The sequence below is a fragment of the Eleutherodactylus coqui genome, chromosome 11 (genome assembly GCF_035609145.1).
Source record: "Eleutherodactylus coqui strain aEleCoq1 chromosome 11, aEleCoq1.hap1, whole genome shotgun sequence".
Lineage (NCBI taxonomy): Eukaryota > Metazoa > Chordata > Amphibia > Anura > Eleutherodactylidae > Eleutherodactylus > Eleutherodactylus coqui.
This window is the reverse complement of record NC_089847.1, coordinates 25592894-25605307: the sequence shown is the minus strand read 5'-3', so window position 1 is coordinate 25605307 and position 12414 is coordinate 25592894. Positions and strand designations below refer to the sequence as shown.

The 12414-nt window shown below is 45.7% G+C and overlaps 1 protein-coding gene across 1 annotated transcript; it reads left to right on the top strand.

Annotated features, from left to right (window-relative positions):
- Positions 1-1152: 1152 nt before the first annotated feature.
- Positions 1153-11736, top strand: CDT1 (chromatin licensing and DNA replication factor 1). The gene is made up of 10 exons (XM_066583065.1): positions 1153-1524; positions 6240-6380; positions 6705-6916; positions 7083-7277; positions 7366-7511; positions 9363-9466; positions 9551-9739; positions 9869-10012; positions 10232-10433; positions 10698-11736. The coding sequence occupies exons 1-10, from the start codon at positions 1225-1227 to the stop codon at positions 10859-10861; spliced, it is 1797 nt and encodes a 598-aa protein (XP_066439162.1). The 5' UTR covers positions 1153-1224; the 3' UTR covers positions 10862-11736.
- The last annotated feature ends 678 nt before the right edge of the window (positions 11737-12414 follow it).

Below are 12414 nucleotides of genomic sequence, written 5' to 3'. Positions count from 1 at the left end.
TAATGTCCTCCACTGCTGCTGTTCCTCTGTATAGGATAGTGATAAGGCCGCCCCCTTCTCTTTGCAGGGATTTTACTATGAATCACTTTTTTATGGCCATTTCTAACCATGGCCGTATGTGTAGATTACCGGCTCTGTTCAGTGAAGCTACGGCAGTCAGAACAGAGCGCCAGGATTACCCATGAAAAGCCAAGAAGGGGGCGCCCCTTTAAGGGGAACCGGTCATCACTTTGATCCCCATAAACTATATTATGGGGTTCAGTGAGCGCCCGGTTCCTGCGCTGTGTCCCTGCGGCGCTCACACGTGACTCTCTACTGCCCCCTCTGTACACACACATCCCATTCATCTCTACGGGAGAGCGCACGTGGCAGGCTGAAGAGTCATGCTGCACACGCCAAACTTCGTGGGCGCACAACACTGGAAGAGGGCGCCCGATGGGTGTGAAACGGCGCTCCCCAAACTGTAAAAACTACAAGTTGCGTTGTAATGGGTTGCTATGGGCAACAAAAACATCTTGGTAAATTAGGCGCAAAGTGTGTGATTATTTGCAGACGGATAATTTCATGTTGGACCTTTCACACGGAGGACGTATTAGTGCACGCGGACATTTCACACGGAGGACGTATTAGTGCACGCGGACATTTCACACGGAGGACGTATTAGTCCACGCGGACATTTCACACGGAGGACGTATTAGTGCACGCGGACATTTCACACGGAGGACGTATTAGTGCACGCGGACATTTCACACGGAGGACGTATTAGTCCACGCGGACATTTCACACGGAGGACGTATTAGTCCACGCGGACATTTCTGCAATGTTATCTCTGTGGGGCTAGAAATCTTTATCTGCGCCGCGTCCTGCGAACACTTCCATCTTGTGTGAAAGGTCCCTTTACGTGTGGAAGTTGTATCCACACAACTGAATGACACCACGCATCACCTGGCGGCTTCACCACAACCTGCGCCGTCCCTCCCCTCATAATGGACCATACCAAATATCATTGTATATATATATTGCCACCCCCACAGCGAGACTGTGTGGAACATTCCGGTCACGTGTTCCATTTTGCCCGCGAAATCTGAGCTCCACGGCGAGCGCTCTCCTGAGTTCCTGACCAATAGCAGGCGTCCGAGGCCGTGACGTCACCCCCGCAGCGCAGTGACTTCTGGGTCGTTTCACGGGTCCCCAGCAGCTCGGTGCGGCTAGTTGTAAACCGGCATGGCACAGACGAAGGTTACCGAGTTTTTCGGCCAGCGTAAGCGGGGTCCGGCGGGTGGAGCTGTGGAGGCTAAGCGGAGGAAGCTGCTGGCGGCCGCCCCCAGCACTGAGAGCCACGGTGGGAAGCAGTTGTTGCAGCCGCCCGGCACCCCGGAGCGCTCTGCACAAGCTGAGCCGCAGCCACTCTTGCCCGGCAGTAAGAAGCGCAGCCGGCCGCTGTATGACGCGGAGCTCAGCCGCCCGGAGGTGCAGGGGAAGCGGTCAGCGAGGAAGAAGCTGCGGCTACTGGAAGACCCCCAGGTACTGCGGCCATGTGTAATGGGGACAGGGGCGGGGCTAGGCAGCGCAGCCAATCAGGTGCCGGCTCTCATTTTTAGCAGATTCTAATGAATGGAAGCTGCACGCTGATTGGCTGTAACAACATTGTCCCGTGTAAAAGGGCCCTAAGATCACGGAGCTACTTATAGAGGGCCTCCGGGTGGTCTGTTTACATCAACTTTCTTGTGTGAGCGTGCGAATGCCGTCAGTTCGCTCATGCGATCTGTTTATACAGCAGACACATCGTTGCGTAAGGGACTGAAACTGACTAATCCCTATTTAACTGGATCGGTAAGCGAACAAGCCAACGATTTTTACACCTGCCGAGAATGAGCGACGAATGGCGTTCACACTAAATGATTATCATTTGTGTGTTTTTTTTTTTTTGTTTTTTTTTTTTTTGGGGAACTGTTCTATTTAGGACTGTCTATTTTTGTGCATTTTAAGCGGCTGCCATGGTAGATTTTTAAAGTACGGCTAATGAAGACCCCTGACTGATAACCTGCCCAGCAGCCTGGGTTGTGGAGCCCCTGTGCCTTTAGGAACCTGCTGGGTTTGCTTTGATTTGAGGTCCTTTTACATGCAGAGATAAACTTTTAACAGATTGTAAGATTTGGCGATGTATTTGCATAAAGTGTTAATAGCCATTAACGCCTTTTCATCATTTGCATGTGAAAGGACCTCCAGGAGCTGTTTACAGAGCCCAGCGTGTGATTAAACGTTCCATTGTTCTGCCCATGGCATGTTTACATTAGCAGAACATCCTGCAGTTCTTTGACTGAGTGAAATGCATTCGAATGGAAGTATTTTCTCAGTCTTTTAGCTGCTGAGCGATGGATTTTATGTGAAGTAGAATCCATGGTACAAACGAAAACCATGCAATGCCCGCGTTTACGTGTAACAATTGCTCATTTCCAGACGTTTGGATAAATTTTTAAGCAATAATCATCGCGTGTAAAAGGGCCTTTAAAGGGTTTGTGCCAAGTTAGTTCTTCCTTGCCCGCAGGATAGGAGATATTATGATCAACTGCTGGGAGCCCGAGGATCTGGCCGATATGGAGCGGAGGTCACGTGGGTGCGCCATCCCTCCGTTCGCTTCAATAACGGTGCTGGCGATCGGCGTTCATGCGATTCGGCAGTCTTCTGCGCTGTCACTGAACAGAGCAGTGGTGCGTCTGCATGACCTCCGCTCCATTCATTAAGGCCTCATGTCCACGGGCAAAAGAAGAATTAAAATCCGCAGCGGATTTAAACTCCTGCCCGCGGATCCGCATCCCATAGGGATGCATTGACCACCCGCGGGTATATAAATACCCGCGGATGGTCAATAAAATTGATTTAAAAAAAAAAAATTAAAAATAATGAAGCATGAAAAAATCTGGACCATGCTCCATTTAGGTGCGGGTCTCCCGCGGGGACGGCTCCCGCAGGCTTCTATTGAAGCCTATGGAAGCCGTCCGGATCCGCGGGAGACCAAAATCGGAATTTTACTCACCCGCTCCGGATCTTCCCTTCGCGGCGGCTTCATCTTCTCCCCGTCGCGGCCGGATCTTTTTTCTTCGGGCCGGCGCATGCGCGGGGCACGCAATCGACCGTGACGGAGGGAAGATCCGGAGCTGGCGAGAGGTGAGTTAATTCTTATTTTTATGCCTCATGTCCGCGGGGCAGGAGGGACGCGCTACGGATTCTCCATGGAGAATCCGGAGCGTGCCTGATTTTTCCCCGTGGATATGAGGCCTAATCGTCTGGTTTAACTAACAATCATTCTTGGTCTTATACAGCAAATCTGAAGGATTTTGTTTGACCGGGCCAACAATGTATCTGCCCGGGCGACTTGTGACATTGTTCTCTCACTCAAATGAGAAGTTGGCAGGTCTAAACGGACACCTACTACTCTCAAAGCTGCTGCTGTACGCCAACCGAATGCATACACAATGAGGACTCGTCCCATCATTCCACGTATGCCCATCTAGTCCACGGTCTGCATGCGGCTTTGAGAGCGGAAAGGTGAAAAATGCCAAGGAAGAGACTACTGAGAGTCCCATCTCTGCCTTCAGCTCCTAGGGGCCCGTGACTTTTCCTTATGGGGCTTGTAGCTGTACAGGCGTACTCCTGCCCAACGTGGCATGGGGTACAGAGGCATCTGCATGCTGGCTGGCACACTTGCTGAGACAACTGTCCCAATTCCCAGTGGTATGCAGGCTTTAACCCATTGGGGACCAAGCGGTAAATATATGGTGCTTGATCCTGGGCTTTAAGACCAGCCAATGGCAGAAGTACAGCACAGGATTAAAGCCTCTGCTGTAATCAAGCAGGAACGGGACGAGTCCTCAGCTGTCGGACACAGTGAAAGACACAGAGAAGAAAGAAATAGTTTAAAGGGGTTGTCTCGCGAAAGCAAGTGGGGTTCAGCACTTCTGTATGGCCATATTAATGCACTTTGTAATATACATCGTGCATTAAATATGAGCCATACAGAAGTTATTCACTTACCTTCCCTGCGCTGGCGTCCCCGTCTCCATGGCTCCGTCTAATTTCAGCGTCTAATCTCCCGATTAGATGTGCTTGCACAGAAGGGTCTTCTGGTTTCTGTTCGGTCCGGCACGAGCAGCGTTCTGGCTCCGCACCCTTCTACGCGTCATCGCGTAGCTCTGCCACGTGTGCCGATTCCAGCCTCCTGATTGGCTGGAATCGGCACACGTGACGGGGCGGAGCTACGCGATGACGCGTAGAAGGGTGCGGAGCCAGAACGCCGCTTGTGCCGGACCGAGCAGAAGGCAGAAGACCCTTCTGCGCAAGCGCGTCTAATTGGGCGATTAGACGCTGAAGTTAGACGGAGCCATGGAGACGGGGACGCCAGCGCAGGGAAGGTAAGTGAATAACTTCTGTATGGCTCATATTTAATGCACAATGTATATTACAAAGTGCATTAATATAGCCATACAGAAGTGCTTAACCCCACTTGCTTTCGCAAGACAAGCCCTTTAACTGCTTTTACCGCCCTTTCCTGACTACATAGCGCTCAGTGAGTGCGATGTGCTAAGTGAGTGTTACTTTGGCTATGAGACCCGACGGTCACGTGACTGCTGGGTGCCCCCTGTTACAGCACAGCTTGCAGGGTCCTAGCAGACCCTGATCAGCTGTGTGTGGGTGTGTGTGTGTTATTCCCTTGTAACTAGGGCTCCCATGGATGCTACAGTGGAAAGTGTGTGTTTTTTTTTTTTTTTATACAATGGATGACCCCCAGAGATCTTATGGTGTTTAACTTATTTTTATTTATTTTAAATACTACAGAATAAAAATATATACATAAAAAAAAAGACTCAAAGTCGATGCCGCACGAAACTGTTGCTGTATGCACCCTGTAATCCCAAACTACCGTATATACCGGCGTATAAGACGACTTTTGAACCCCGAAAAATCTGCTCTGCAGTCGGGGATCGTCTTATGCGCCGGTAATACAAAAAAAAAAAAAGTGTAAAAAAAAAAAAAATTTTATTACTCACCTCCCACGGCGTTCTGTCGCGCTCCGGCAGGATGTCGCTCGCTCCGGCAGGCTGTCGCTTGCTCCTCGTCCCCGGCGCAGCATAGCTTTCTGAATGCGGGGCTTGAAATCCCCGCTTCCAGAAAGCTAATACACACGCCGGCAGCCATGACATCATTGAATGGCTGTGATTGGCTAAAGCACACGTGGCTTCAGCCAATCACACTATTCAATGACATCATTGAATGGCTGTGATTGGCTGAAGACGCACGTGTTAGCAATCACACCCATTCAATGATGTCATTGAATAGTGTGATTGGCTGAAGCCACGTGTGCTTTAGCCAATCACAGCCATTCAATGATGTCATGGCTGCCGGCGTGTATTAGCTTTCTGGAAGCGGGGATTTCAAGCCCCGCATTCAGAAAGCTATGCTGCGCCGGGGACGAGGAGCGAGCGACAGCCTGCCGGAGCGAGCGACATCCTGCCGGAGCGCGACAGAACGCCGTGGGAGGTGAGTAATGAATTTATTTATTTTTTTTCTCCACTGTATACCGGCGTATAAGGTGACAGTTGGGGGGTCGTCTTATACGCCCCGTCGCCTTATACGCCGGTATATACGGTATACATACTAATTTATCAAAACGTCTGGGACAAAATGAGGAACCCGTTCCCGTATTTTATCTGTGTAAATAAAAATAAAATTAAAAAAAAAAAAAAGATTTTGTATAACATTTATAGTTGTGTTTTAAAGGAAACACAACTAAGGAAAAAAATAAAGCAGTAAAATCCTGAAATTTCTGGTCCCTTTAGCACCGAAACAGCCTGGTCCTTAGGGGATTAAATAGACACTGTATTTCCAATAAATCACTAGTGCAAGCAAATATACAGAAGTTGGTAATAAGTGGAGAAAGGCATTTTTGTTCATCAGTCACTTCTCACCTCTACACTGATCATTCATGCCGAATCTACTGAAAAAAATCCATATTTAGGGGGAAGAAATAATCATCTCGCTAAGAGATCAGGTTACGTGCTGCCCATAGACATCTGTAGAGGCGAGGAGGAAGTGTCAGCAGAGTGAGAGGCGGAGATGCTGCTGTTGCAGGTTCTAGAATGTTCTTACACACCAGTTGTAGCCTTACAACTATCCCGCTTAGTAACCTTGAAGTACAGTTTCCGTATGAGTCTAATTCATATATACATATTTCTCCTCAGTTTTTGAGCCCATGCTCCAAAGCAGAAGTCCAGTGTGTGACCCCTCCATCTCTGAACAAGAAGATAAAGGACTTGGTCAATGTGACACTTTCTCCAAAAAGCAACGTACTGAAGACCAGCCCAGCAGTGCCAGAAGTGAAGGTACGCCACAAAGCTATTAGATCAGTCCCCATCCTATGGGAAATGGGATATAGAAATGTCCTGCACAAGGAAAGCACTTCCAGTTCATCTCAGATGTAAATGCAATACAGCAGTGACCTCACACAACACAGCAACAAAACTACATACGTGAACATAGTCGTAATACAAGTTGTTCATCAGCTTGGTAGATATAGATTAGTCCTATCAAAATATGGATGTGGAGAAAAATGTAGAGCAGTAAGATGTCTTGGTGGGGTTTTCTTTCCTCACGTAATCGGTTCTAAACTACAAGCAGCGATTCATTGGTGTCACTTCTTCATCCAGGTCCCGTCTAAGGAGAGCCTGGAACTAAAGTCTCGACTGCAGAAGATCCAGGCGCTCAGCCAGAGACTGAAGGTTCCTGCTGCGCCTGTCGAGGGCAAAGTTACCATCACAGACTTGAAGGCAAGACTCAAACAAGCACAAGAACTCGAGTCCAAGATCAGAGACAAGAAATCTGCACAGAAACGAGAGACAGAGGAGCCAAACAAGGAAAGGTGAGAAGATGACTTCTGCGGTGGTTGCCTACATTGTTACAACCTACACTTGTACTTGGTGATTTAGAGGAGAACATCACATATTGCTCTCCATTCCTCCATATAAAACTCACAATCTGCTTTTAAATTCTGTTCTGCTAAGAGTTAACCCTTGGTCCTCTTGCAGTGAGAAGGCTCCAGCCTATGAGCGGTTCCACACACTCGCTCAGGATGTTCCGCCGGGACTGTCTCTACCATTCAGGTACAAAGTGCTTGCTGAGATGTTCCGCAGCATGGACACCATTGTTGGGATGCTCTTCAACCGCTCCGAGACGGTCACCTTCTCAAAAGTGAAGCAGGGAGTTCAGGACATGATGCGCAAGTAAGTCCTGAAGAACTATGCAACACTTAAATATAGACGCATGATCTAGAGATGCAGTATATAATGCCTACAACTCATGCTTTTACAGGCAGTTTGAGGACAGAAATGTTGGACAGATTAAAACTGTCTACCCAGCAGCCTACAAGTTCAGGCAGGAGAAAAATATTCCTACCTTCAAGGATGGAATGAGGAAGACGGATTATCATCTTACGATGGAGCCAATTGTTCCAGAAGGTGAAAATACTATGTCTAGCAATGTATGTTTTTGACTATCTGATAACTCTTTAAGGGAACTTGTCGCCTACTCTTAGCCCTATAAGATAAACTTATGAGCTGAAAGTAGGTAAACCCCTTTGTCCAGGGATGTTAGTGTTCTACTGGTGTCACTGCTGAAAGCCACCGCTCAGTACATTGGGTGGTGCGCTAAGTAGTTCCACCGTTCTAACTGTATAATGGGCAGATTACTTGGCATTGAGTGGTGGCTTTCAGCGCTGACACCAGGTAAATGAGAGTTAAATAATGATTATATCCCTGGACTCAGCCGGTCACCTAACTTTCAGCTATAGCATTCCGTCATACTGCAGGAGCGATCAAAGCATCGCATGTTGAAGTCCCCCAGGGGGACTTCAAAGTAATAAAAAAAAAAAACTTGGTTTTTTTTTTTTTTTTTTTTTTTTACAATTGAAGAAAAAAAGTGGTAAGTTTAAATCACCCCCTTTTGCCATATCTAGTATTAAAAAATCGAAATATGTATTTGGTATCGCCGCGTCCGTAAAAGTCTGAACTAAGTAGCACGGTGAACGTCGTCCGAAAAAAAAAAAAAAATAAATAAAATAAAGAACACCAGAAATGCACTTTTTTAGTTAGTCTCCCAGAAAAAACGCAATAAACGATGAGTCGTATGTATTCCAAATTGGTACTATCAGAAACGCAGAACATCCCGCAAAAAAACAAGCCCTTGCTAAACTGTCGACGGAAAAATAAGTTATTGCGCGCACAAAATGACGGCAGAAAAGAATTGAAAAAAATTTAATGTCTTTGAAAAAGAGTATAGTAAAAAAACGACAAGTTTGGTATCGTAGTAATCATACCGACCCATAGAATAAGGTTCTCGCTTTTGTTGCCGTTTGTGCGCCGTAGAAACAAGACGCACTAAAAGATGGCAGAATGTCGTGTTTTGTTTTTTTTTTTTCATTTTACTCCACTTAGAATTTTTAACGTTTTTCGGTACATTATATGGTACTTTAAATGGCACCATTGAAAAATACAACTCGTTCTGCAAAAAACAAGCCCTCATACAGCGACGTCATGGATAAATAAAGGAGTTACGATTTTTTTAAAGAGGGGAGGAAAAAAACAAAAATGGAAAAAGAAAAGGGTCCGCGTCATTAAGGGGTTAAAGAACAAGTGATGCCCAAACAGATTGACCACCTATTGTTACTTGCATGGCATGTCCAGAGTCTCCCTGGTGAATGAATGTCAAGCGTGTGCACTATAGCTGCATTGACTAGAGGGACTTGGCATGCTCTGTTTTCGTGGTACATTGTAGGTGCCAGGCCAGCTTTCGGACCCCCAGCAAATCATGCATCTATTGCATATTCTGAAATTTCTTCAGGGAAGCCCTAGAAGCAGATACTCTGAACCAGCAGATTGCTGGGACCCTTACAGCTTGCCATGGCACCTCACTGCTTTTTCTGCTGACAAGCTATTGCACCTAGCAACTGCAACCCTGGCCACATGGTTTTCCTATGCAGCACAACAATATTTAAGATTTGTGTGTGGGGCATGTGCTTTTGCAGAAGAACTGCAACTCTTTTTAGTAAAACTTGTGACCAAAAACTGTACTACAGAACATCAGTTGCTGGACCAGAACATCTACTATAATCACAGGCACCAGCTGGAGAACAAACGCTGTCTGCAGTGGTTCTTTACACTGGCTAATAGTCCTGGGATTAAATACCTGGTCTTGAATGCAGTTGGGTACAAATATGTCCAGGATGTTAAAGAGCTTTTTGTAGTTGGGAAATGTTGAAACACAAGATCTACACTACTGGCATTAACACGCTTTATAACTGGGTCTTGCAGGGGACAAGTTGGATGGTCGTCTTCAGCTCACAGCAGGTCGCATACTGGAACGTAGGAAGTTATTCCATAGGAACCTTACCAATATTGTGAAGCAGCACCACAAAGTAAGTATTAATAATCACATGCTGAGCAAATGGTTACACTGTATAGGAGAGAGAACCTTGCATAATCTTCTGTCCCTTCTCTAGGCCTTTCTGGCAACACTGAATCCTCCTATGGCGGTGCCAGACAATCAGCTAACTCGCTGGCACCCCAGGTTCAATGTGGATGAGGTTCCAGACATAGTGCCAGCTGAACTTCCACAACCACCTCAAGTAGAGAAGCTGACCACCGCACAGGAGGTATTGACCAAAGCAAGGGGCATGATGACTCCAAAGGTGAGTTGTGACGAGGCTTTGCCTTGTTAATCCATAGGGCTTCCCTAGTTATGGATTAGTGATAACATCTGGCAACTGCATTCAGTTTGTAAACTTAAGTTTTTTTGTGTTTTTTTTTTAACTCTATAGATGGAAAAGGCTCTTGCAAACTTAGCTTTAAGAACTGCAGAGAACAATGCTGAAGAGAACAAACCTGCACCTTCAGATGAGCCTAAACCTGGCCCGTCTGCATCCAGTGCCCTAAAAGGAGTATCACAATCCCTACTAGAAAGGGTAGGCGGCTTAAGATTTTAAAGGGGAGGAAAGTGGCTGCTGCCGCTTAAACTTTAAGAGTATGTTTGCATACTCTCTGTAGCAGAAACATCCACAGCGGATCTGCAGCAGATTTCACCCCTGCAATTCAAGTGAAGGGGTGAAGTCTGCTGTGCCTCTATTAGCACTAGTGCAGGTTTGCTGTGGGAACATACGGAATAAAGATAACTTCTCTTTCAGATTCGGGCTAAGGAGGCACTGAAACATCAAGCCATTATGACCCGCAAACCCCAGCAAGAAGAACGTCTCCTTGTGATGTCCAGGCTGCCGGAGCTTGCTCGTATTCTGCGTAATGTGTTTGTTGCAGAAAAGAAGCCAGCGTTAACTGTAGAAGTTGTGTGCGACAGAGTAATCTCCAGTTATCGCTCATCAATGTCTACAGGTAGGGGTGGGCTACCTGGGAGAAGTGGGGTGTTCCATAGAAACAAAGCTCTGCACTTAGCTGGGCAGATTGACTGTCAATTTGGCAGATATTGGGTCAAGTGTAAATGCACAAAATAAAATTTGACAGCACTTTGCTCAGCAGCGGGTAATGGAGCAGGGTTCATGTCTTCTACCTTTGATGTAAATGTGTTGCTTCATTAGCAGCAGGAAGAGATTGGATAAAATGGCTTCACTAATTTCTGGTTTGCCTTTACTTCCGCAGGAGAAATGGAGAAGCATCTGTCACTGCTGGTGGAGCTGCTTCCTGACTGGCTTGCAGTTCATCCCATCAGGAAGGACACTTACTACAAACTAAACAAGACTATGGATTTGAATCTTATCTTGGAAAGACTGGCCAAGAAAATGAAGGAAGAGGAATTGCACTGATTAACAAGATTTTCTTTTTCTTTTAATCCTAGTTTTTACAGGGGTGCAATACTTTTAAACTACTAAACTTGACTCTTATCTGCAAGACCTCTTTACCTTGGTTTTCCATGTACAGATTTCATGGGAGCAAATTGGATTACAGGAAAATCTGAATCTAACCCGGGTTTTCTATGAATACATCAAGTCTGACTTGGCAATGTGATCTGTGTTACAGGGGTTTTAATTCTTACTTTAAAGAGCATTATCACTTTAATTAAAGCGCATAAACTGCACCACGTTGTCCTATATGAACCCCTGGCCATCTGGAGTTTTATACCAGAAAACAACGAAGTCTCTGTATTTCTCTTTGACTACATTAAAAGAACTCTTTAGCATTTTCACTAACTTTTAGGTTTTATGAGTGTCTATACCTCCAAGAAATTTCAGTTTGCATGTAGTATGTAAGAGTTATGGACCAGAAACCTGCTCCCCATGCACTGATTTACAAGCAGAGCTGATGTGTAAAACATAGGGAAAGGGTTTCCTCCTCTAAATATTTATCCCCGGTCAGAATACAGGCTGTTATGTTACATGGTGAACACTAGTCTGATGAAGAAAGCCTCTTCCTTCTGTATTTGGTCATGGAGTAATCCTATGAAAATCATGAAACTGGGCGGGACTGAGGTGTGATGCCAGACGTTTCTCCATGGCGCAGACTTTTCTAGTAGCCAAACTCTAAATTTATCAGCATGTAGAATGAGTCAAACACAACTGGATCAGGTTTTGAGCAAATGCCCAATTTCACAAACGTGCCAGAAACTGGTATAAAGTCTTCCATAAACCTGCCCTCGTGTAGTTTTCTATCCATGATGCAGTTATGGCTGATAAGTCGGGGGGGGGGGGGGGAAGCTTAGACAACCCCCTCTAAGTATAATGTTACTAACTAGTGTACATGCCATTCACCAGGCTTGCAGCTTTTAGAGAGGTTTTACTCCTAACGAGCGTTTTAGAAAGGGTCAATTTAACTTTTTTTATTTAAATTTTACAAACTACAATAAAGTAAATGAATAATGAAAGTACACTTTAAATGTGTCATTTTTGAACAAGGTTTAACACTATTAGTAAGTAACTTTATAGAAAAAGTGCTCATAGATTGTGTAACTGTCTATTCAGATTATAGATATTTAGGCAAGGCCTTTCCTTTGGGATTTCCTTTTTCTATTCCCTGTAAAGTATAATGTACAAGGCTAAGGTGCTGTTTTAAAGCCCTTTTACACATTTGGATGACTGCACAAGTGCTGAAGTCACCACTACTGTCATTGGTACTCCGTGCAGAGCAATCCAACTGTATGCTCATTTGTTTCTCACGGACTTCTGAATGCTCGTTCTTGCTACTTGCTTTTTGCACCGCTGCTTTCAGTTGTGTGATATCCATGACAGGATCAGCCATCGTGTATTTTGGTAGCCGGGTCGTCCCTTGCTACTGATAGATCTAAGCATTATAGATTTACTCTGTAGATGAACGAGAAGAGTCATCCAGGCTAATTGGTGTTAGTAATTCAGAAGATATTTTG